We start from the raw sequence: 26599 nt of genomic DNA, 5'->3' as shown, positions 1-26599 counted from the left end.
GTTATTTGAAAGGGATTCGTCCCAGAATAATTAATGAATTTTGATTATTATTATTATTATTTATATTTTTATTCCTTCTCACAATGGCGGATTCAGAACTGAGGTGGGAGACATGGTTCGACCAACTACAGATATAAATTTAATCAAACATTTAAAAATTTTTGACACAATTATTGATGTATCTAAGAGAATTGCTTCTTGAGCCTCTCTTAGCGTGTCAAGTGGAAATTGACTGATCTTTCTTTGTCTTTGGAGAATTTGCTCAGTTGGCTATAGAACCATGCAGAGACTTATTTTTCCGTTCTGCCAGTTGGTCTTTTTCTGACACTATTGTTACAAGTTAAGAGCGGTTAGGCGATAATCCATATTTATGATTGTCAGATAAATGCCTGTGGTTTTTGAAAGAAAATATCAACACAGAGCAACTGCTTACAGCACGCTTCTTTGATATTTTGGAGTCCACATCCTCCTTTCCTAGATCAATAAATTCAGGCTTGGAGGATATTGGAAGGTGGATCCACTCTTGCACACAGGTCATTCTCTCAAGACGATCTATTTCCTTTAGGCTAGTGCTTAACCACTGCAGTAAGCCAAAGCCTGTAACTCAGTGTTGGTATAATCCACGAGTTGATGGTCTTGATTTTCTGCTTTCCACATAGCTGATTTAATACTTTCCCCAGCCTCACTCTAAACATTGTTATAAGCTCTTGTTGTATTGTTATTACTGCTAAATTCTATTTCCTTAACAGCACAGTGTAAATAAATAAGTGAAAATAGAATGAGCAACATGAAATCCTGCTAATATATATTAATGAATATGTACTCGATGAAATTTAGTTCATCAACAAACTGAATGATTTGAAAATGGGTCTGAAATATCATCTAATTACTTAATAAAAGATTGTAAGTTTTAAGGGTTTTTAATTTTCCCCTAAATTATTATACAGAACAATTAATAATGTACTAGCAGGATCCTTAAACTACACTTGCAGACTCTCTGGTCCAAGGAGGAATTTTCTATCAACACCTTTTTAACATTAGCGGGCCCACGAATACTTTTTTAGTTCAATTTTCTGGTTGCTGAAGTATTATATAGTTGTAAAATAATTAAATATAATAAATTAATTCTTTGAAAATAAAAACTATGAAATTATTTTATTTTTAATATTTTGCTTCCTCACTAACAAAGATAAAGAAGCATTGAAATCAAATCATGTAAACAATTTTAAAACATATTTTCCTCGGTACACCTATATTTCAAAAAAGGGTAGTCCACAATGATTTCATTTTTTATTATTTGATTTACAAATTAGAATAGATTTTATTTTTAAATCACTTCATTAATCTTGAAATTTAGGTAATAACGAAAGCAACAGAATAGTTTATTTGTTTTGTTAAATAAAATTTAAAGGACGGAAGGAAAATTAAAGGATGATTTAATTTTAGAAATAGTGGTGGTGTCCACCTAAACGTAAAACATTTCTGGAGATATATCTGAAATGAACAGTAACAGTAGATCAACCTGTTTAATGTAGCCACTATTTCTTCAATGATTATTACCAGAAATCAGGCTAACTTATAATTAGATTAAATAGCATATTACCATTTCAATATTTAAAAACATAATAATGTTTAAAATATGAGTAATAAAAAATCTTACTGAAGAGTAAAAAGCTGCTGTTTTCCAAGAGCCACTGCTCCTTCATAGGGTGTCAGTAACGGGACTGGGAATTGAGCTCCCCAGTCAATAGACAGCCTAGGGCAAGAGGTTTGGATGTACGCTCCAATCTTCATCAGCCTTAATACCTTAGGAGTTATCTCAGATAAAAGAATATTGACCCAAGGTTTTCCAATAATTTTCAGTTGATTCTGTAAAATAAAACAAGTTTAATAAATAAAGATTAAAAAAAATTTATCATTGTATACCAAGATTTTTTTTTTCTGTATTAAAACTATTTCTGAAAATCTAAATTACTAGTAATGTTAAAGTATTATCATCAGTTGTTATGTTTGCTTTTAGAAGAGAATCCAATAGGAAATAGGTGATCACAAGAACATACAAACCCACCATGTGGTATAACACTTATGACTGTTATCACTTATTTTAATAGACTGATAAGTTGATAAAAGTCACCTGCAAATAATTAAAAACTTTCTTGTTTCCTTGTCTACCAAGAGTTCCAAAAATGATACCAAAAGAACCAGCAACCTGAGCACCCTGTATAGCTTTTTCTCGTCTAGAATGCATTTCATCATAATCGTAATCCTCTTCTGTGAACTTCTTTTCATATGGGTCATACCTGTTCAAAAAAAAAAATGAATATATATTTCTCCAATTAGTATACTTAAGTTGTTTAACCTTACTTGAAAGCTTTTAAATTTGGATTCGCTATCATTGCAGCTTCAAGATGGAATCTTCCATCGCCAAGGTATACTAATGCATCAACTTCTCTGATAGTCGGTGCAGTACAACCCAATACTTCACCAGGCGAGAGTGGCCGACTCTGAGGTATCTTCACATCATAACCCAATTTACGAAGTTCTCCTGCAGCTGCATGAAGAGTTGTGATAAATTGTATAGTACTCACAAAAGCTAGTTTAGTTTCCATTTTAAAGTTAAGTTTTATTGTTTCAATGAAGTGTATTGGATCAATTTTAATATCTACAAATATATACAATACTTTGATATCGGGCATTTGATCCACAGGAATAAGGCAACTGTGACCATAATGTATAAGCAGATCTACTCTCAAGGCTTTTGCAGTAAAATCATCTACACAACAAGCACCATAAGTCACATCTCCCATGATCACAGTGTCTGCAGAAGTAAATTGTTCTATAATATCACAGATCATTGTTGAAAAGAGAAGGAGACCTTCAGGCATCTGTAAGGCAACTCTTTTTGCTTCTGTGTGTCTGATCCTCCATATGGTCTTATGTATTTCAAAATTGTAATTTTGTGGAAGTTTTTGAATGGCAGCATTCAAAAGCACATTATTTAAAATATCATCGGGTATTTTGTTTAATGTTTTTGATTGTGGTCTAAAAACTTTACGACTAGGATTAGCTCTCACAACCACAGCTTGTTCTTGTTCAGATCTCTTGATATCGCACATTTTCAAAATAAATTAATTCACATGACATTCACATTTTCAGAGAAACTGATAATAAACCTCCATTCAAAGTCAAATCCTGATCACGTTCTCAAATTCAAACCTGCTCCAACAGATATGAATTAATCGATTTAGAGCTCATTTCATTCTTGTCTTGTATTCTATGCTTATATTTGTGCTCATTCTCACTGCTTCGAATTTCTTATAACTAGAAACATTCTTGACAGAAATTTTAGATTTCAAACTTTCGATAAAAAAAAAGAAAAAGTATGAAATATCAAAACAATAATTGAAGTCTCGATTATAGAAAAAAAGTCGATGTCATCATGAAACTAGTGTCACCAAATTCGTGATTGTAATCAGATGCAAGTTTTAGTCAAAAAAGAAAAATAAGTTTCTACTGTTTGATGATTTGTGATTTTGGCCCTCATTTCCGATCCCGTTTACGATGTCATTCGTCAAATTAATTTCTGACGAATTCGTCAAAAATTGCTTGGAATGGAAAACTCTTGTTCCTGTTGTAGAAAAGAGTTTAGTTGATATCTCTATTAAAAATGGATCTACGATTCAGCCACCTAGACTGTTCATGGATATTCCAGACAAACAAGGGTAATACTGAATTTATAGAAATTTTAAATAATGCATTATTTATGAAAGTAGGTTTGGGTAGCCATTATCAGGTAGCCATTTCTGTTATGTACACTGTAATCGTCTGATGATAAGGAAACCTCTCAGTCTAGTGATTTGTTTATAAACGTTATTTGTTGTGCGTTCGTATCTCTTAAAATGGACAAGTTAATTTCTAGTCTCGAAAATTTAACAGTGGAATCTTCTATACCGTTGCTTTCGACTTTTGTAGAAGAAAATGAAAAAAACTTCTGCTCTCCTTGTTTGGATGTTAAGATTAGAGAAAGATTTTGGGTTGTATTGTTCAAACAGTTAGAACATAATGATCCTGCAGTGAAACTGTTGTGTCTTAAAGCAATTAGAATACTGAGTCGAGAAAAATTGAATTTAGATAAATTTATAAATGAAAAAAGATTACAGGTGTTATTCAACCTTTCAAATATAAATTTAGACTTAAAGGGAAATGATGAGTGTAGTATGGAAGCATTGAAATCTCTGTGTAACTTGACCTACAATTTTCCCAGTGGAGCTGATGTATTACATTCCTTTGGTGCCACCCTTCTATTAGCAAAGAAGTTGCAGTCCCTGGCAGAAGAAAACTTTGAAAGGACCTTATCTGAAATAAAGTTATTATTTCTTATTACTGGTTTTTATAATTCTTCTCGTGATTTATTATTTAAAAACTATGGCCTCAATTTCTTCACCGAACTTTGTATGAAGATAGGAAACATATCTGATGAAAGTCTATTGAGTTCTAGCAGTAAGAAACCCCAACTTAATGCTAATCAAATGAAGCTTTTATGTGAAACACTCAAAATTACCTTTAATGTCTTATGCGATGTGAAAGGAGAAAACTCAAACAAAGTTGAATTTAAAAAATTTGTTGCTTTGTTGAGGGAAATGATTTTAGTAGGCTTAAGTCCACAAACTATTAACTTAATTAATAATATAGTTAATTTGCTTACAATAATGCCACATGATTGTTTATCAGCTCTTATTATACCAGGAAAACAAGTTAATGATAAGAAGTTCATTGAAAAAAGTCCAGCAATGGAAGCTGTTTCGATTTTGATCGATTTCCTGGATGCTATCCTCACCAAACTGGAGGATATTCCTAGTACTCCTAAAGAAGAACTTTCACCTGTAACTCTTTTACTTACGAATATGTCAAAAAGTAACCCTTTTTTTAGAAGATATATAAAATCAAAAGTATTGCCAAATTTACGTGATGTTTATACTAGGCCTGAAGTTGGTAATACATTACGTAATAAGCTGTGTCGCTTGTTAACATGTCCTATAACATCTACTAAACGTTTAGTTGCTGATTTTCTTTTCGTTCTTTGTAAAGAAAGTGTTGCAAGAATGGTAAAATATACAGGATATGGAAATGCAGCTGGTCTTTTAGCGAATCGTGGATTACTTGGCGGTAATCCCATTTCAGGATCTGATAGTGAAGACAGTGAAACTGAAGAGTATACTCAAAATAAGCACATGATTAATCCAGTTGTCGGTTGCCTTACACCACCTAGGGTAAATGAAATAGCCAATATGACTGAAGAACAAAAAGAATATTTTGCTTTAGAATTGGTTAATAAAATTGATAAACTTCAAAGAGAAGGCATTATTAAACCTTGCCGGGTTGGACCAGATGGCAAACCTGTACCTGTGGAACATGTTCTTGAGCTGCAAGATAATGCTTCTTTTGAACCATCTAAGAATAAATGACCTAGCACGAACAATCTTTTTGTTTCGCTGAAATCACTTTGTACCTGTGTGAATAATCAAATAACATTATTTTTTTAAATTATGTATTCACATATTGGATGTAAATTTAAGTGATTATCATTTTTAAACATTTAATAATACAGTTGAACCACTAAATATGGAACTTTATAATTGAATAAATTTTAAGGATTTTTACAGAAACGCACTTTCTTTGTATTGAATGGAATGACTTTGTAATGAGCACAAAAACTTCAGAAATTAATTTGTCCAATAAAGAGATAATTCTTCTATTATATTACATTAATTCTAATCACTTGCAGACAATCTTATGTTAATAATATATTTATATATATTTGGATAAACAATTTTTAGTATATTTCTTTATTTACACAAAATCTTGTTTCTCACACCAACATTTTGGAGTGTTCCTCTATCTTTAGGACCTTTTTTCTCTACAATAGTATATTATACTATTATATAGTAATAAAAATGATTTAATTTTATATTCATAAAGAATGGAAGGTCGTTTTCACTCCATAAAAAAATTTCGTATATCAATTAGTATGTTATGTATAGGCATACATAACATATAATACAAATTATTGGTCTATTGAATATTGACACACACATATTATTTGTGTACACAATAAACTCATAATTTAAAAAATTGATGAATCTTAAAGATGATTTTTAATATATACCATTTATGTACCTATGTATACCTATAAAAAACCTGCAATTTTTCAGTGTACCTAATATTTTTAAGAATCTTAAATGTTCTATAAATAGAGATTCAACTGTATTTAGATTTCTTAGTTTATATTATATAGTTAGGCATTGTTATCATTTTAAATTTTTATTTCGTCTATTATTGACTTATGATATATGTCTTCAATTATTTAATGTAAAACTTTTATAATAAATTTTAACAAGTTAAAACTTGAAATCATTACTGCTATTGTATTTTTTAAATTTTTTATAATTATAAATTATGAACTGGCAAATTCATTATTTGCAGTTCACTTGTATATTAGCTAAGCTTATCAAAAAATGTTATTATCATTGTAAATTAAATTTGCAGACATGAAAGCAAAAATGTATGATTGTATTTAATGCAATAAATTGTTTATAACTGGTATCGAAATAGGTTATTCTCAAGATTGCTCTTAACTTAGAACTACTTAAAATTTTATTGTTTCATGACCTATGTTAAAAAATTGAAAGTTAAATTTAGAAAAAGAATAAGTTGTAATCTGCTAAGGGAAAGTTTTGTTCCATAACATTTTTAGTCATTAGTATCAATTTAATCTGGTATTTATAATAATATTTTAAACAAGATATTCTCGACTTCTTGTTTAGTTATCACTGTTGACTTACTTTTTATTTCTGTATTATTTATTTCTGTGGTCCAGTTTGAAATTTAAATTTGCATAATTTACCTGTGTGTTAAGATGATCAGATTATTAAGAAATCAACAATTAAATTCTGATTTTTATTTCTTATTAACGTCAACTAAATCTTTTTAAAACCACTGTTAATCCAATCAGCATCTGAAACAGCAGAACTTTAAATGATTCCAAAAACTTCAAATAATAAATCTGAATCAAATTCAGAGCCCTCAATTGATTTGAATTTATTGTTTCGAACCATAAATTTAGGCGTTAAATCTTTAATACGGATCAAGGGCCTGAACAAGTGTGGAGAATTTAAAAAAATTAGAGCTCAAAGCCCTAAGAAACTATTTAATTCATTATAGTTTCTTTGGTAAGTGTTTGTGAATGGGCTTACTGATAGGATGTATCTACAATCTGTAAGAACATCACCCAGTTTCGATTTCCACTCAGATAGTTATATCTGTTATTGGTTTTGTCATTTTTATTAATCAATGTCATCAGTGGAAAAAATTAATTTATATTGATAATTTTTATTTGTGTGATTGATTCTTGAATTTCTGGTTCATTAAGTTTTGAGAGTAGTATGATGAAAATTATCAGTCCTTTCTCAGTATTAATAGTGTAAAAACAATGTATCCATTTTGGTTACTAAATGTTGTGCTGAACCCTAAATCAAATATTTATGTTTCTTTATTTTGCATCGGTTTTATTTCCTATCACTTGCATTATATATACCTGTAGGATCAATACTAGAAGTAAGTACACATGTTAAATTAAGTTTATATTCTTGATAATATTTAAGTTTTTTAAGAAGTGGTATAGTCTTTGTAGTTTATATTGAAGAATATGACAGACATTTCTTTTTTTTGTTCAGTTGATTGTATAAAAGTTTAATAGATCTATTCTTAACAAAATTTCAGACTGTTTTTGGCTATGCCTAGCTATTCAGAGAATGACCATGCTCTTGCTTGCAAGCTCGTAACCTCTTTCCCTCAAAATAAGTCTATTGGGATTCCGAGTGTCTTAGCAAATATTTTGCTGTTTGATCCAATAACTGGAAAAATCAAAGCTGTATGTAATTTTTTATCTTTTTTTTATTGATACATTAATTTTTTTATAATCTATTTATGTATTTTGGTTTATTACAGATTGTTGAAGCCAATAGAATAACAGCCTGGCGTACAGCTGCTGCTTCAGTTGTTGCTACAAAATATTTGCATAAGGGTGACAAAAATACTTTAGCCATATTAGGCGCAGGAACACAAGCTGAATCCCATGCTTTAGCTTTAAAAGAAATTTTCGGCTTCAACGAAGTAATTAAGAATTCTTTTAACAGTTGAACCTTGATTTCATTTCATAATCCAAAAGAATCAGGTGTGTAGAGATGAATGGTAGTCAAAACAGGAATTTTGATCTTCCAAAGCTGTATTATCATGCTTGGAGATTTAGTCATGTTATTTCCTCACAACACTGTTCATTGTAACCTAGTTTTTTTGGGGGGGAGGGGAAGGAAAGGTATTACCAACTCCTTGCCTGGCCTGAAATCTTTTTAATGATATTCCCTTTGTCCACATAATTATTACTTTGGAAAATAATATTGCACGGTGGCCTGAGAAACCTATCCTTCTACTATTTTTAATGTTATGATCTTCAAGAGATTGTGACACATTAAACACTTGGTTAATTAACATTATTATCATATTTTTGAGGTTTGAAATCGCTTACAATACATAAAGCTTTAAATATTGGTTGTATTTACTGAGTATACATTGTTTTATTTCCCAGTTTTTTCTAAATGAAAAATTTTTTTTTTCATAAACAAGATATTTTGATTCAATTATTAACAAATTATTATTTTATGGGGTGTATTAATTTCCTTAGAAATTATATTATGATGTTTTGAATCATTTAGCAAACTTTATGATTATTAAAATTATTTCCCTCTCATTATCTCCTGCTCATTTCAGTAATTTTATAGTTTATTAATCTTCTTCCAAGCTACATACAGAATGTTAATTTTACTAAGCTATGCTACTAAACATACATCTCTTATGATATGCTTCTTATTTTTCTACCACTTCATTGCCTTTCAGCTTAGACCTACTGTATTAATTTTTATATGATTTATTGATGTAATACTTGTTTACATGTTACTAAATATTATTTTACCATGGTGTAAATTATTTTAGGTTAGGATATGGAATCGAACCAGTGAGCGTGCTAAAATCCTTGCTTCGAAGCTTCCTTTTGAATGTACCATCTGTAATTCAAATGAGGAATGCGTGAAGGATGCCGATGTGATATGCACTACGACGTATGCTAAAGAGCCAATTCTAGAAGACTCCTGGGTCAAGGATGGTGCCCACATAAATGGTTAGTACTTCAAAAAAAATTCTCATTGTTCTGACAGACTATTGCTAGTCCCTGGCCTCTTCTAAAAACTTACACCTATCTGCATGCGCTGGGCAAGCATTCATCTCAGACACGGTCTTACTCTGCTTCTGCATGAATGTCTTCACTTATTATTTTTCTGTGTACCTGATCCTCTGACATATGAGCTACATGTCTGACCCATTTTATTCTTCCCAGCCAGATGTTTTTTCTACATCTAGTTCACCAAAGAGGTTATATACTTTTTGATTATGTCTTCTGTGTTATGTCTTTCCAACTCTTCCAGGTCCTTAGATATACTAAATAATTTTTCTTTTGAAAGCTTTACAGAATATGTTCAGACAGTCGTGATATTACCCATCACACGGAGCTGTTTGTTGAAACTGGTCTTATTAACATCTTGTAAAGCCATAATTTAGTCTTGACAAATATTTACTTTTTATGTGTTCCTGATCCAAAGTAATATCTGTAAGCATTAACTTCTCTCTCCAATTCTTCTTAAATGCCACTGGCTGTCATTTATAGGGTCCCTTGGTAGACAAATTCCATTTACTTATTCAAAGATATGTCAACCCAATTGAATAGTATCTGTGAAGATGCTGTTCATATTTAACTTTAGAGTAAGGAAGGCATCACGTACTGCAGTCTGGGATCTTCTAATAATGTCTTGATCGTCTGCCTCTTTTCTCACACAGATATCTTGAGCAATGTGCATGACTGACAGATCCAATTCGAAAAGTCGCTTTTTGTGGTCCTGATGATAACATAAATTATTAATAGTGAAGGGTCATTTAACTTAAAATGTACGAGGTTTTTTGATTTGTTGCTGCTGACTATTTTTTAGAAATTCAAAAGACTAACAAATTCAGAATTTTTTATTAGTAGAAGTACTACATAGAATATGATGAATGTTGCCGAAATTCAATGGTATAAAGAGGATCAAAACTAGGGAGGGGCAAGCCATGGTCGTTCAGGTTTTGACGTTTCAGCACAGAAAAGGTGGATGAAACTAATATTTTAAGCTTTATTAGTTATTACAATATTTTGTAGAAAAAATATTTAATTATTATTAAATTAATATTTTTTCACTTCTGGGAGGGGAGGGGTAGGCAGCTGCCCTTCACTAGTGTGCCTATGCCAAAATTCATACAATAAATTTAATGAACTCAGTTCTCACTATGGCAGCACTTATTATTGGAAATCTTAACAAATTAAATAGTTAACAGTGTCCCATAATTAACTGCGTGTCCTTATTTGTATCACAGTTTCCAATCCAGGATTATAACCATTTTTTATATCAAGCCACACTCAAGATAATCCTCTTGGAATTCTATAAATGAGGGAAAAATCTATAGGTAATTTCTACCAGTTGGTATCAGCAGGATTCTTTTCTCTGTATCTGATGATTTATGGTTTTAATACTGGGGAAGTGAAATCAGACATTTAAATTGAAATGACCCTGATCCCGTTGGTTAACAAAATAAGTTTGCCAGAACAGTCTAATACTCTGAGGATAAATTACTAGGATACATATTTTAGGTATAAACTACTTTTACAAGTTATAAAACTCTTCAAAGGGATTTTGATACTAAAATGTCAAAATGTTGTATACTGGCTTCTGAATTATTATGCATTACACTTACCTTGCGAGTGTACATCTTGTTATAGCTACTGTTGCTGAGTTGTACTGTGAAAGTTGATCCAACGATGCTCCTATGTTGAGTTTTTTCTCCCTTTTGCAGCTCTATAACCACCATCCCGCCCTATCCAAAACACTTTCAAAACTGCCCACAGTCCTACCTAACATTACTACATATGCTGGCTGAGTTGATATCCTTCAATATTTACTTCGAAAATACTGTTATTATTTTAAATGTATTATAAATTATAGCTGTTGGAGCTGGACAGAGCCATCATTCCGAACTCAGCGAGGCAGTATATAGGAAATCTTATCTTGTGGTTGATCATATCGAGTCTGCAGAAAAAGAATTAGCTGGACTTATTGAAATGGGAATAGGTAACATTATTTGCGATTTTATTTTTATTTGTCAAAGGATCAAAATGGTAAATTTATTAATCAAGGCTTTTTTTTTTTCAGATATGAAAGGAGAAATAGGAAATTATATAAATTCTTCAAAAACTGTCCCTGAAGACGTCACATGCACCATTTTCCATAACTTGGGTAATCTTCCAAATATTAAAACAATCTTTTTAAATAAAATATTTTATGTAAAAAAATGCCTAAACTTATATTTTATCAAGTTGGTGGTAATTTATTTTTAATATATTTTGAAATTGTCCAGTTAAGTTTATTAGAGTTTGATTCTCCATTTTTAAAGTATGATTGCTAATCCATAGATCCGTGGAGTGTGGAAAATTTTTTTATTTATCATTTTCCATAGTGATACAAAAACTGTCCAGCTCTCAGACTATTTATCTGATCACATTGATAATTTTCTCAGTTATTTTTATCTTGTGGATAAAATTATCTTTCTTATATTTCACCCTCTGAAGAAAACGGTCTGAAAATAAATGACACAACAACCTAAGGAGGAAAATTTGAAAGTTACATTAGCATCTTTGATTTTAGTCTGCCTGAGTAGTTGAGATAACTTTTCCAATTTTTTTTTTTTCACTCTTAGTGTAAGATTAAAATAGTAACTATGATTTATCAGACATTTACTTTACCAGTAGTTACTGCTATTGGTAATGGCGGGGTGAACTATTCTATCAAGTGGATTTAAAGTTTCTACCTTGTACTATCCAAAATGGTAGGAATCATACACATACCTTTCTATACCAGGCACTGGCACTCTTCTTGTAAAGTAGACAAAACAAATTTGTTTAGAAAAAGTAAAGCTAGATTCGTTTTTAGCATCTTTAAAAAAAATGGTTTGACTTGTCCAATTGTTAATAGTGAATTGGCCGTGACAGAAAATGTTTTCTAACATTATAGGTTGGCACATGTAGCATGTATTGGCATGTGTAATAACAGTTTGATAGTGTATTCTAATGAAAAACAAACTACTTCGACATATACTACTTAGGCTTGTGAAAATTATATTACTTAACTATCTAATTATTGTCATCTTCTAAATTTATCTAATAATAATTATGCTATTTGTCGTATTAGATATTATTTCATTTTAAACGTACAATTTATTTTGGAAGATCGTTGGTTATCTGTGTGTAATATATGAAAGGAAGATGGTCTGGGTTGGTTAAAATAAAAAAAAATCAAATAGTAATTAAATTATTTAATGTGAGCCAACATTTCGATCCACTGTGCTGGGCAATTTTTTTTTTTTTTGTTCAAATTGTTTTTCATTATTTTAGACACTACTTATGTATCTTATTATGTTAATTCCAATACTCATCATTTACATTTTCTTCCGCACATTTCATTATGTTTATTCCTTTATTACTCTAACATTTCCTGTTTTTAATTTTTTATTATTTATTATGTATAATTCTTACCCCTATAATATTATATTCCATCTGCTTTTAGTTATCAATCTACTACTTTCTACTTAATTCATTGTTTAATATATCTTCAAATTTGTTTGTTTATTATTTTTATGTTTCTCTGAGTAATGGTTGTTGTGTACTTTTTTTCTTTAACCCTGATAAAAACCTGAAACTCAGGTCGAAACGTCGGCACAAATAAATAAATTTTACCGCAACCCCGACCATCTTCTCCTCTTTTTATACAATTTATTTCATTATCAATCGAAACTCTTGATCATTTTCTATTTATTAAATTACAGGTTTAGCTATTGAAGACCTGGTCACAGCAAATTTCGTCTATAATAAATTCTCAAAGGGTCAGAAGTAATCTACTCACGATTTTCTGCAAGCTGGGTCTGACTTATACAGTATTATGTTGGCGGAAGGATATGTTTTATTTGCACGCTGAATTCATGCAATAACTAACACCACCATCTCAACACAAATGAAATATGTGATACCTTGTTAATGTACTTTCTGCGATTGTCCATAAGTATAGGTTAAACAAGGCTGTTCAATTTAGGGAATGTTTTATGTTATTGCTGTCTTTTATTTTATTTTATTTTTTATGTTTTATTATTGATACCCATAAAAGATATTGTTGCTTCAGATTATAGATAGAGCACTTCAATTTGTTTTAAATAAATTTTTTGCATAAGATGAGAGTGTTCCATTAACCTAAGATAATCCTTGAATCATATTTTTAAATTTGAAGCTAAAAAAAAAATATTTACTCCAAATATTGAATATATGGTTTCAAATATGGAATAAACAGCTGATAGTCTATTATTACCTGCTAAAAATTTTAATTTTTTTATATGTATAATGATTGATCTTATTTTCAAAATATAAGATGGCCAGGAGGTGCAGTCAAAAAGAAACAGAAAATTGTTAACAACTATTCATTTGCCCCCACTTTGTGAGGCTTTATCAGGGCTAATACAAGACAACTAAAAATATTTGTATCTTTTTTAGCCCTGATGAAATCTAACAAAGTGGGGCAAAACATCAACGAATAAATAGTTGTTAACTATTTTTTGTTCCCTTTTGATCCGCATCCCTGACCATCACCTTCTTTTTTTTCTTTTTTTGCTTTCCCACTACTGAAGTAGGGAAGCTTTGTATTAGTATAGAGAATGAAAAAAACTTCTGTCCTCAGAATCAAATAATTTCACTCATGTTTTAAATTTTAGACATTTAACAACAAAATTGGTTCTGTATCCGTCTGTATTCAAATTTGTGTTCGACATAATTGATCTAACCATAAATACTATTTTGATGACTTTTAATAATAATAAGATTATTTATTATGAGCTAGTCCCTTCAGAATAGTAATACAGAAAAAAAAAATGGGCTTCAGAGTCTGAGAGTTGAAAGCAAAAAATCAACAAATAAAAAAACCTAAAAAATATTAAATCAAGTTTTTTATGAAGCCTCTAATAACAATAAATTGGAGGGGGGAAAATAAAAAGATTATTGAGAATAGCAAATAAAGTTAAACCATATTTTCAAATTTTTAATCGAAACTAAGAATCATTTGGTAGTAGCTCACTATCAAGACCCACGAAAACTAGATGGTATATAACGTCAATTCGACCAATGCTGCTCTACGCCTCGGAAACTTGGGCACTTTCGAAGGCCGATGAAAGGGATCTCCAAACATTTGAGAGAAAGATACTCAGACACATCTAAGGCCCAATAAAGGATGGTTCAGCTTGGAGAAGACGCACGAATAGGAAAGTCTACTTGTTAATTGGTGAGCCTGATGATGAAAAAATTGTGAGAATTAGTCGGCTGCGCTGGACAGGGCTGTGGCAAGGATGGGAACTGATGAGATCCCAAATAAACTTCTCAATGAGCGCCTACATGGAACACGGCTGAGGGGCAGCCCAAAGCTTCGATGGTAGGATGGTGTTAGAGAGGATTCAAGAAGCCTGCTTGGAGTGAGGAATTGGAGAGCAGCTGCACTTAACAGATTAAACTGGTGGAGGCTGCTTGAGGAGGCCAGGACTTAGTAATGGGTTGTCGTGCCAACTGATGATGAAGAATCATTTACAACAGAATAAAGGATAAAATAATAGCTATGATGAATGTGTAAAAAAATATATATAATAAATAATGATATATTCCATTGATTAACAAATGTTGGTTAAAAACTATTAATTTCATTTCTTTTTTTTTGGTTCTGGATCGATAGGAAGTGAAAGAATAGGTTACATTTTTGATAGTGGGAAGGATGCTGGAGCAACAAATGATATTAAGGATGGAATTCCATAGGGAGGAGTATCTGATAATGAGAGATTGTGTCAATAGCTAATATTTTGTGGCCATTGTATATAAGTCTGAAGGTTGAGAGCAGGTTTTTATATCTTTATTAATTGATTAAAATTATTAATTTTTGTCATTAATTGAATAAAAATCTAGCGATCGAGTGTGATTCTGACCAAATCAACTCCTAACACAACTGTTGGTCTAGTAACAGCACTTCTACAAAGTACTGCACCACTAACCCTTCATGTGTTGTAGTGGTACAGATTTTTTTTTTTTTAAATTAAAATATCTAGTTAGTCCAATATTGATTAAAACAAACTCTAACGACTACTTTCACTAACTTATACTTGTTTTTATCAGCACACCCATATTTTGAAAATGCCTAGTCTGATATGATATGTGGAAAGGAGTTGGTGTTCAGTGTTTTCATGATGAATCCATCCACTACATTCGCTTCACCATGAGCGTTATTTTTTATGTACATGGCCACTACCATAATATATGTTCTTAAATCTTGAAATAAAGATAATTAAGCACCTACCCTAACTAAAGAAATGATGAAGCTATACTGATCCTATTCACTTTGCAAACTTTTTACAATATCTTTATCTACTTCATATTCATATTTATATATATATATAATCTTGTTAATATACTTGTACTTTCTATAGTAGTCCATTATTATAAATTAAACAAGGCTGTTCAATTTAGGAATGTTCTTCTTATTCTCTTCTTTCTTTTTTTCATGTATTCTGTTACTGATATCTATAAAAGATTATATGTAGAGCACTTCAACTTCTTTTTAAAGTTGTGTAATGCGAACACTGTACCAGATTTTCATTTTCTCCTATTAAAAATAAAAATGAAAGCAACAACATTATAATTATAAAATTTTATTTTCAACTCAAATATAAATCAAAAATACACTTATCAAAATATAAATTAATTTACAAAACATGGTTAAATGAAACATATTTACTAAGAGTGTTTCATAAATTATAAATGCACAATAAAGTTCCAAATTTCATCTACACACATATTTTTTTTTGTAACAAAATAATCGGTTATAATGAAAAAAACAAACAGAATATTTAGAAAAACTTACAGTTCGATGAGTACATAAATGATTAACAAAATAACAATTAACTATGAGCTATACAAAGTTCAGCAATTTTTTTTTCAGTAGAAAAAAAGCTAAGAGTTAGATAGAAAGAGCTAAGACAAGGGAAAGGCACAGTCTTATAATTAGAGATACCATATCCTGGCTCATATAAACCCCGATACCCTGTTTCTTTTCAGAAATTACCCAATTATTTAAATAATATAACCATGTTCGATTGGCACAAAACAAAAAAGTTACTAAAATATAAGAACAGTAATATACAACACATAAGTGGAAAAAAAAAATTTAGGATGAACATATTGGCCACACAATTTGAGTATCATTTAGCTGAAGAAAAACTTTATACAAATAGAAACTTAAATTTAAAACTTACAATTGAAAATCTACATATCGAACTTCCATATATACGAAATATCTCTATGTATCAATAATTTTAAAATATTCGAGTTCACAAGTGTAAATATGAATATTTATAATCAAATAATTGAGAAAATATACTTCACAGTTACATAAAGCAATAAGAACTAAGAGAATTCTGGCAGCTTTTAAATAATATTCCGAAAAAAAAAATGATGGTACAGAAATTTCTGCTTTAAATTCAGTTCAATATTTTAAAAATTTAATGCTGGGAATAAAAGCTCCATATGTAAAATCTCAAAATGTGAAATAATGAAAAATGATGCGTTAATTGTTGACTGGATATTATATGAGGTGGTGTGGTCTGTGAAAAACACAAGTAATAACTTATTTCATTAGTGCCAATGTTTCGGCAAGAATTTCAGGGCTAAGAACAAAAAACAAGATAACAACTATAATGAATAAAATAAAAATGAACGTAATGTTGGAAGAAAATGTACCAACCTATAGTTAACAGCAAACATTTTCTTCCATTTCTACTTATACATTATATTATTTGTTATTTTCAACTTATTCTGTATTTCATTTTATTTCTAATGGTTGTTATCTTGTTTTTTGTTCTTAGTCCTGAAATTCTTGCCAAAACATTGGCACTGATACGTTTTTAATTATATTTTTCACTGATCGTAGTATCCCCAAACTTCTCCTTATACAATAATGAAAAATTTAGAAAAAACAATGGTGGAGAGTAAAACTTAAAAGAACAAATTTGATTATACAAACTCTAGGAGCTGCTATGAAAGAACAGGAATTATTTAAATCCTTAAAATTTGACTTATTACAGAAGTGAAGATGAAAAAATGGAGGACATGATTTTCCCATGTGAAATCATGAGGTTTTTGTAGTACATGAATATGGGACGGTGTGTCCCGAAACGTTGTACAATGTTAATGAGTGAATAAATAATAACTTATTGAAAATGATGGAAGTAATTATAAACCTCAAAAAATTATAAAAAATTGACTCACCAGACTTCCTAGAGAGATAATCCAGATTAAAATTTGACTTATTACATATACAAAAAAACATAAGATATAAACGTATACATTTGTAAGTTAAAAAATCTCTTACTAAATACATGATAGTAATTTTAAAATCTATACAAACATTTTTTTCTTTAAATCCTAAAAAAATTCTTTCAAACCAAAACATTTAACTTAAATTATTTTAAGTATGAAGCGCATACAGATTGAACTTAATGAGAGAAAATTATACACCTCAGTTTTTATATATAATCAGTTAAAGAATCTTTGAGTTCGATATACAGAGGATCAACTGCATTTTAAAGATTGATTGTTTGTAGCAGAATAAGAGAATATCATTGATAAATATCAGAATATCTTTGAATAATAATCCGAAGATACAATTATTAAATCTAACAATATATTAATAAATAAGGTAATAATATAGAACTTCGCTAATGTTTTTTATTCATCAAAAATAAAATCAGAAGATTTACATTAATATCACAAAGAAACTCTCAATTAATAAACGTCAGTCTTCATAAAGAAAAGAAAAAGTAAATAATATAATAAAACATATTTTGTAATAGTTGTTTTCTTTAAAATAATTTTACTGAAACACAGTTCAGGAGCAATTATCAATTCTACATTAGTAATTATATCTGAGCCTCATAAGAAAGTGATATCAGTAAAAGGTCAAACAAATATACGTATGGAATAAGAAATAAGTCTCATAATTCTTTCATCAATAAATTAGAATAATAATAAAATTAATTGACATTTCTTAAACAAAAATTACTTTTGAAAGACATACTTCCTAAAACGCAAGCTATCTACAATTTACCATACCTAACAAAATACAACGTATAAAAGATTTTTTCTAAAACAAACTTTATAGCCCAACAATTAATTGCACAAGTTAACAAATTCTTTGTCCTTTGAAAATAATTTATTTATTGTGTATAATGAAAAAAATAAAAGATACAGTGGAATGTTGAATACAACATAAAAAAATAGTATCAAGATGATATTACTACATAATATTAGATATATTAGCTATAACCATATTACAAATAAAATATAATAACCAAAATTCTATAAAACATTTCTACTAACTCAAAAATTAAAAACCATTAAAAAAGGTAAAGGTAAAGAAAACAAAACTAATTAATTTTGAATCAATTCGACAATATTAAAATTTATTTTTAATGAACACTAGATGATTAAACAGTCAGTCTTTTATTATTTTAAATTTCAATAAAGATGTGTATAAACTGTATAACAGGTTTTGTGTTCAATTCAATCAATAAATAAAAACTATCAATTACCCTACCTAAAGGGTTATTTAAGTTATCTTTTACATTGTTTATAAATCTAGAAAAATAAAACATTCTAATATGAAGTTATATATAAGCTCATTCCTTCAACTGTTGATTTCTGTAAATTAATAAAAATTATCAACTGTACTCTTAAAAATGTCGAAATATTTTACTTCAGCATTAATTTAATACAAATAAAAATGTCTACCTCTGGTAAGATAAATATAAAATACTAAAATCTAACCTGATTTCATTTGTTTCACGTAACATAAGGCTTAATAAAAAAGTTATAAAAAATTATAATGTGATTAAATATTTTTTTATTACTAATAATATATAATAAATATTTCTCAAATTTGACAAGATAAATTTAATTTTACTCTTTTCCAAACTCGTATCATCTTAATTATAAAATAACAAACTATTAATAAAACAATATTATAATTTTAATATCAAGGACAAAAATTTTGTGAACTATCATTATTTAAAGATCAAGCTCTGATAACGATATGAAAATTTTCTATTTTACAGTGATAATATCAATTATAAATGAATGATGATATCACTGAAATAGTACAAAATGTAGAACTATTCAATTTGTTCATACACATTACGCAAGCAGTGGCAAAGCAATAGTCAAAAATTATCACTGAATAAACTAATAAATTATAACATATACATTTAAACAACAAAATATTCAGACGACTTACAGCTTTTTGATTGACCTTTTTTATTATAAATTATGATATCTATTATAAATCCTATTTTATTATGAAATATAATACAAAAGTGTTTTTTGCTATGAAATCCCTGCCAATTATATGATAACATTAGATTGAGCAACCGTTTATGAAGTTTTGAGATAAATTATAAGAGAAAATGATCAGTAACACTTCACTCTTCCTGGCATAATATTTTTGTTTTCTTTTGATTTAAATTTGGATTGAATAAACTGATATTCAATGCTAGATGATGTTATTACATTTACAGATCAAAATTCTGAAAGTGCAACATTGATAAGTTGGCAAATTGGACAAAAATTGATAAGAGATATCAATTCAATTATAAGAAGATAAAAACCTGCAGGTATCGATAAAAAGCCAATGTTTGACATATACACATAAGGTAAATATACCATTACCAGGCACTTCAGATTTCAAATATAAATAAGTAGGGTTTGAATTAGCCGTCATTTTTTAAAGATTCATTTTTGCTCTGTTTCTTTAAGAAATATCTCTACAATCAAGGCAGTCCTTGATTGGTTATACAACATAAGTCCACCTGCTTGTGATATTTAACTTAAGAAGATAAGAAGTATGTTTTATAATATTTTATGAACTCATACTTTTAACTAGATGTAGAAACTATTTTTTGCACCTGTAGAAGTTTTAATTTAATTCTGTTGCAAAAAGATATGTCAAGAAAACTATGAGTAAACTAACATTGCAATATTAAAAAATATTAAAAGGTTTTGTTAAAGTGCCTACTACTGATGTATCTACTCCAAGTAAATTATATTAATAACCTTTCCATAAGGAATCGGTATTCTCTCTTATGATTGAGAAATATTACATCCATTAAAAAGGGTATAACAAATAAATTTTAGTTAATTTCATCATATATATATATATATATATATATATATAAAATTGCAGTTCGATGATATTAAAAGATAAAACCAAACTGTTCTATGTTTACTTTTTTAATATTTACTCTGAATGTATGCACTCAGAAAATAGTTGAACTTAATTAATGATAAAAAAAAGAGTATTTTTTAAACATAGTTTAAGAGTAATTGGCTTCTAAAAATATATTTCTAAACCATATAGAAATGGCTGTCAGAAACAAAAGTCGTAAGGAGATATTACTACAATGAGAATTTACAGGATTCCTATAATGGCTGACATTAATCAATTTTTAAAGGGTTTCCATTAAAAGTTAAAATTTTTTACTTTGAATTCATTACTTAGCAGATACATTTATAGCTTTTTTTTGGATAATTGACTTTTCCAAGAGTGAAGACAGAGTAGGAATGTTTTATTCAGCTAAGAAAGTAAAAGATACAATTGGAAATATATTTGCGAGGGGAATGGTTTTTACCTGGAAAATTACAGGCTAATTAATAAAGATGATTTAGAAAATGGATCGCACAAAACTACTGCATTGAAATAACAAGTATTGTTGAATGATTTCAATGGATACAAATATGTCTATTAACATCATTTTAAGAATGCTTGTTTTAACATAAAATATATATACATGCTATATATATATATATATATATATATATATATATACAATGACCTATATAAAATATTACACTGGCAGTGACCAGTCACAAGAACACAATACTTGTGAAGACCCTCAGAAAAAAAAAGTTCAAAAACCATACTACAAAATTAAGTTGGCATGTTCAAACATAAAATCTAACACATAAATTTAAAAATAATACAAGAAGAAAATCTTTCTTTAGTAAGATATAAAATATTTTTCAAATCTCATCTGTTTCAGTTTTAAAGCGTTTAGTAGAATAGTGCATATTCTTAATAATTATTTAACAGCATAGGAGTAAGATTGATAAAATATCTTCAATAAAATGTGGAAATAATTTGACATAGTTTTAGGAGCTCTTATGAAAAATGTAGGACTATATTTATTACATTCATTTCTTCGAGAATCAGAATAAACTGTGAGATGTTCATAGCTGACCGCAGATTGACATCAGAAGAAGATGGTCGAGAATGGCCCCTCAAATCAATCTATGGTCAACTATTAATCTAACTTCATTATGAATCCAGTTGGGGCCAACAACGTGATAACAATGATCTACATACCCCCAATAATATTCACCTCATATCAGAATAAATCATGTATTAATAAAAAGTAGCAATATATTTCTTAACTTTTTTTAAATGTACAATTATCATAATCAAAGATAATAAAACAATTATTATTTTCCTGAGCTGTTTTAAGAAAAATAAAAATAAGTGACACGACTATAAAGATGAAATAGTGTTTTTCTTTTCTCATCTCAATGCCTGATGAATACGATGATCAATACAGTTGGGTGGAAGGAAAAGGGAATATAGTCACGAGGATAATGATCAAAAAATTATTGAATATTTGTGCTATGATCCATTATGTTGTAATTAGAACTAGTTTATTTTATGTTAGAAAATAGCGACATATAAAAACATTACCATTATATCACCACTATATTGATGAGCTTTATAATTAACATTTATTGAAAATTTTGGTTAGACAAAATATACTCTTTTTTTTTTTTTAAATGGCAGAGCATGGTACAGAATATATTCAATACCCATTAGTGACAAGATGAGTAATAAATAATGAAGTTACACTATACATATAAAAATTTATATGAATCATTAATTCATTTCAGTCTTTTTTGCCTTGAAATTATCTTAAATTGTGTTTCCGATATGTTCATCCATAATAGTATTTCAATGAATATACAAAAACTATATATAATTATAATAAATGCATCATACAATGAAAATTTATGCCAAAACTTAAAATTATAAAAAAAAAAAAAAAAAAAAAACAGTTAATAGGTTTACATGAGAACTTGATCTGAGTCATCGGAAATGTTTATTAAGGGTATCTGAAAACTGTATGAAAATAAGTAACACCCTTATTTATGATAGAAATACTTTCTTTGTAATCGAGAAAAACATAGAATTCCCTCTATATCTATACAAAATAAAAAAAAATATAGTTTTACTTGTATTTGTTTCATTTCCACTTTCAAAAACAATATATAGATATATATATATAGCTATTTGTTGATTATTACTATGTCCTAAATAAAAAGTTCATTTGTACACATACACACAATACGCATTACACATACATACAACAGCACCTTTACAATTATCAAATAGGTATAGGATCTGCAGCATAAAACAGGTTTCATACCTAAAAAGAAATGAGTATTCTTGTCTATCCACTGTTATACGAGTGGCCATTTTAAAAATCTTTTCAAATACTAAGTACGAGGCAGTACTCGGAATCATTCCATGCATGCATCTCACTTCTAAAAGACAATCATGATCAGTATAAAATAAAAAAAAAAACTTGAAGCAATTCTTTCTTTTTTTTTTCATTTTTATACTGACCAAACATTTATACTATTATACTGTATACATTGGTAATAATTCCGCATTCCTAAAAAAAAATCATAAAAATAATATACATCACAATTGATAATTATCATAATCTTTAGTAACTTATCTTACAGGTCTTAGTCATATACCAATTAGTTTATTAGGAAACAAAATTAGATTTCTATCAGAGTCATGATTAAATTTAATAAATGAAAAAGCATTAAAATATCAATATTACCTTGTAAAAATATAATAGGACGATTTTGGGCGAGATGGGTCGTAAAATAATATACTTCACAAAGAAGCTACGACAGATAACTGTCATCGGACACGTAAGATAATATGGCAGCTGAGAGTTGCCTACTGTGTAACTGTTATTAAAGAAAAAAAAAATATGGAAATTTATTTTTCATATGAAATGAGAAACTTTAAGGGTAAAAATAATATATAATATGAGTACTTCAAATGAGTATTTCGTTATAAAAAAAAAGGAACATACCTCTGCACTAAAAGTTTTCCAGAAAAATTATAAGACTAGTTAAAACATTTTCTCAGAAAGTAATTGTCTTAATTTTTTGAAATGTTTATAGTCATATAAACATATTTAAACAAATTCTGATTTTTTTTTTATTAAAAAATAATAATAGGTAATTTTACATACAGGTACCAAAAAAAAATCAGGATGTGTACCAAGAGTTTAGTTTCACTACAAAACAAAATTTGAAAGTGATTGATCTAATGGATTTAGTAAAAATTTTCCATAACAAGTAGTATAAGGCTTTAGGTCTCCCCTTAAAATGTTTTTTTACAAAGTCATAAAAAATTAATAAATCAGTGAATAAAAATTTTGTAGCTGAGGCAGTTAAGTAACCTCAAGACTGCAATGGTGCCAGTTTGAATCCGGCGTGAGGAGTCGAATTTTATTCCTGTGATGGTCCCACAAAATGGAAACTCGACCCGACCTCCCACCATGGTTAGAATAGGTTGGTTACCGCTAGATACCCCCCTCCCCCCAATGTCAGAAATGACAAGAAAAAAAAGTTAACAGTAATTTCTCAATATACTTAGCTTAAATTAATGACTAACATAAATTAAAAAAATATTGCCCATCTCAACCCTAATCACTCTATATCTCATAAATAACACATTAATTAAAGTGAAAGTCATCAAAATAAGGTACATGAATTGTCAAAAATATTATCATCTCAAAACGAATAAAGATGTCAGAAGAAATTCATAAATGAGATTCTAGCAAAATTAAAAACACACCTTGCTAATATTTTTAATCAAATTATCTTGCTCATGTCATGTACTGAAGCAGATCTCGAGGGAAGAACAGACAAAAATTTTACCTACGATAATACAAATGGCTAATCCTAGTTTATCAATCATAAAAAAAATATATATTGGAAATTTTCAGTTTCATATCATATTAAAAAAACAAGTAGGCTGAAACACTGAATCTAAGCTAAATATATAGTACAATATTATTAAAAGGCCACTGGAATATATTGAAGGGAACCAATTAATGCTGGCGGAAGAAAATAAACGTCTTAATTAATAAATAAGAGATCATCAAAAGGTAAACCTCTTCAATTTTGTGTCCAATGACATAAATAGAAATACAAATAATAGAGACACCCAACCAATAAATTTAGTTGAATATCTTTCAATACAGATCTATATTGAACATAATAAACCAATGTTTATTATTTCAACACATCACTAAGTTTCAATAAGCTTAATTGAGTAATTCACAACTGTTAAAAGAAAATGATCTGTGTAAATAATGTTGTTTTTTGTGATATCAAAGCATTCATGACCCAATCTAATTATTGATTTTTGGATTCTCGTAATCAATTGCAGAGGAACTAATTTTGCCAAATGATTATCCACAAAGCGAAGATAAGCTGAATGTTCGACAGTACAACCCCTCCTAAGGACTGATCAAGAGGACTCCTACAGTGTCAACATTCAAACCGACTGATTATGTATCTATTTTGATTGAATGGCACCCCCCAACGTGAAAGTTACTTGGGTATGGTAAGCGGGAAGCTTCTGTAACTGCGACGGGCTCACCTAATCCGATACATCCCGATAGGGCACCTCAGAGGAGATATTGAAGTCTTCAAGGTAAGAGTTAATGAACTCAAACGTCGGTCTCTTCTCAGGTTCGGCCTCCCAGCACTGAAGCATCAGCCGGTAAATTGGATCTGGCAAAGGATGAGTAGTTGGTTTCGGCATTCGATACCCTCGTTCTACCTGTTCAATTACTTCACGACCATGCATGCCTAAAAATGTGAACAATCCAAATATAGAATAATAATAAAGAATAAATATTAATTAACAAAATAATTGCGTATTAATCAATGATGTCAAGACTATTTTTGTATATTATACTTAATAAGGTTCAGAATAATCTAAAGATCAGGATTCACCAACCCTGGGTCCACATCAAAATTAATAAGAGAAAAATACAGTTAAAATGCTATTAAATATAAATAAATTACTATTTTTAAACAAACATGCCTATACTTCCAATTAATGATACAATACTTATTTTACTTAAAAGTTGTTGAACAGTAATATTGTTATATATTGACAAATAAACTGCGCCAGTTACTGTCATGTAATTTGTCTAAAATATTTAATAATTAATCTAATTAATTGAAAATATAAGTGTTTTGTTTGAAAATAGTAATTTACTTATATCATAGTATTTTAACAGTTTATGTTAATTATTAATTTTGTTTTTTCCTATTTTTCAATCGAAACAAAATTGAAAGACCAAAGTAATAAGTAATGCTGCATTCGACCTAAATTATGCCTGGTTATATGTTGATCGCTTATTTCAAATTAGAAAACAAACTTATAATTTTAAAACTGACAAGGAGAAAACATATTGTTCAATTCTTAAGATAAGTGGCCAATGAAAGGCAAAGGCAATTTTATATCTTGTGATAATTTTCAATATATTAGATAATAATCATTTATTTTACACTAGAATATAAATAATACTTTTTGGGCATCCAAAAAATTACAATTTTTTTTATTGTAATACAATTCACCTTGAAAAATAAAATATACTGCACACTGATAGACTGATAACCTAAAAGATAATTCAAACAGAAATAGGTTGAGAACTTCTTTTATTTGTTATTATTTCTGTTTTCAATAATTGTCTAATACTTTTTTTTTATTTCTTGTTTATTTATACTTTTCAATGTACATCTTATTTTTATTATCTTTAATTTACTTTTTTCATTTTTATATAAATTTTCACATATTTTAAATCATATTTAGCCATATCTTAGTTTACTTTTATTTCATGTTACCTATTCAACGTCTTTGTTACAGTATTTTATTTGTTTTAATCCTGATGAAGCCCTACAACGAAACTATTTGAGTTTTTTGTGTTGTTACCACACCTGGACTATATACCAGGGCATTCAAAAAGTCCTGTCGTTTTTCGTTTGTTCGTTGTTTATTTTGATTCTAGAGTGTTTGCTAATTAATTCCGTTCAATACAACTTTTATCCATGTAAACACAAATGTTTATACTTTATGAATAGGAGGCTAAGGAGGATTAATTTAATGCAGTCACCATCCAACTGTCTAGTTAA

General features: G+C 28.9%; 4 protein-coding genes across 5 annotated transcripts in view; 2 read left to right on the top strand and 2 right to left on the bottom strand.

Annotated features, from left to right (window-relative positions):
- Positions 1 to 3317, bottom strand: part of Dph1 (diphthamide biosynthesis 1) — a 4752-nt gene extending 1435 nt beyond the window's left edge. Inside the window, exons 1-3 of the mRNA XM_014428913.2 lie at positions 2365 to 3317; positions 2135 to 2300; positions 1661 to 1869 (exon numbers count right to left, since the gene is read on the bottom strand). Of these exons, the coding sequence (XP_014284399.1) occupies positions 1661 to 1869; positions 2135 to 2300; positions 2365 to 3116 (1127 nt within the window). The 5' untranslated portion in view covers positions 3117 to 3317. The remainder of the gene's footprint in view (positions 1 to 1660; positions 1870 to 2134; positions 2301 to 2364) is intronic.
- Positions 3318 to 3431: 114 nt separating this feature from the next.
- Positions 3432 to 13417, top strand: LOC106685913 (ketimine reductase mu-crystallin). Its single transcript, XM_014428914.2, has 7 exons — positions 3432 to 3722; positions 7780 to 7930; positions 8008 to 8172; positions 9049 to 9232; positions 11142 to 11267; positions 11349 to 11432; positions 13018 to 13417. The coding sequence occupies exons 1-7, from the start codon at positions 3562 to 3564 to the stop codon at positions 13083 to 13085; spliced, it is 939 nt and encodes a 312-aa protein (XP_014284400.1). The 5' UTR covers positions 3432 to 3561; the 3' UTR covers positions 13086 to 13417.
- ric8a (ric8 guanine nucleotide exchange factor A) lies at positions 3735 to 7773 on the top strand. Its single transcript, XM_014428912.2, has one exon. The coding sequence runs from the start codon at positions 3900 to 3902 to the stop codon at positions 5463 to 5465; it is 1566 nt and encodes a 521-aa protein (XP_014284398.1). The 5' UTR covers positions 3735 to 3899; the 3' UTR covers positions 5466 to 7773.
- Positions 13418 to 24744: 11327 nt separating the features above from the next.
- The window catches only part of Src64B (Tyrosine-protein kinase Src64B), a 16488-nt gene continuing 14633 nt past the window's right edge, over positions 24745 to 26599 (bottom strand). For both annotated transcript variants that reach the window (XM_014428916.2, XM_014428917.2), the window contains exon 12: positions 24745 to 25267. In XM_014428916.2, coding sequence (XP_014284402.1) covers positions 25056 to 25267 — 212 coding nt within the window. In that variant the 3' untranslated portion in view covers positions 24745 to 25055. The remainder of the gene's footprint in view (positions 25268 to 26599) is intronic.

Source organism: Halyomorpha halys, unplaced genomic scaffold (assembly GCF_000696795.3).
Source record: "Halyomorpha halys isolate HHAL.00 unplaced genomic scaffold, Hhal_1.1 Scaffold755.1, whole genome shotgun sequence".
NCBI lineage: Eukaryota > Metazoa > Arthropoda > Insecta > Hemiptera > Pentatomidae > Halyomorpha > Halyomorpha halys.
Note: the sequence above shows the minus strand (reverse complement) of the source record. Positions and strands in the feature narration are given on the sequence as shown.

Bases quoted from the DNA above. Each gene is read 5' to 3' on its own strand.
- LOC106685913 (XM_014428914.2), top strand. From the start codon at position 3,562: ATGTCATTCGTCAAATTAATTTCTGACGAATTCGTCAAAAATTGCTTG. The intron at 7,931-8,007 runs GTATGTAATTTT...GGTTTATTACAG, and splicing joins TAACTGGAAAAATCAAAGCT to ATTGTTGAAGCCAATAGAAT. The intron at 11,268-11,348 runs GTAACATTATTT...TTTTTTTTTCAG, and splicing joins ACTTATTGAAATGGGAATAG to ATATGAAAGGAGAAATAGGA.
- ric8a (XM_014428912.2), top strand. From the start codon at position 3,900: ATGGACAAGTTAATTTCTAGTCTCGAAAATTTAACAGTGGAATCTTCT.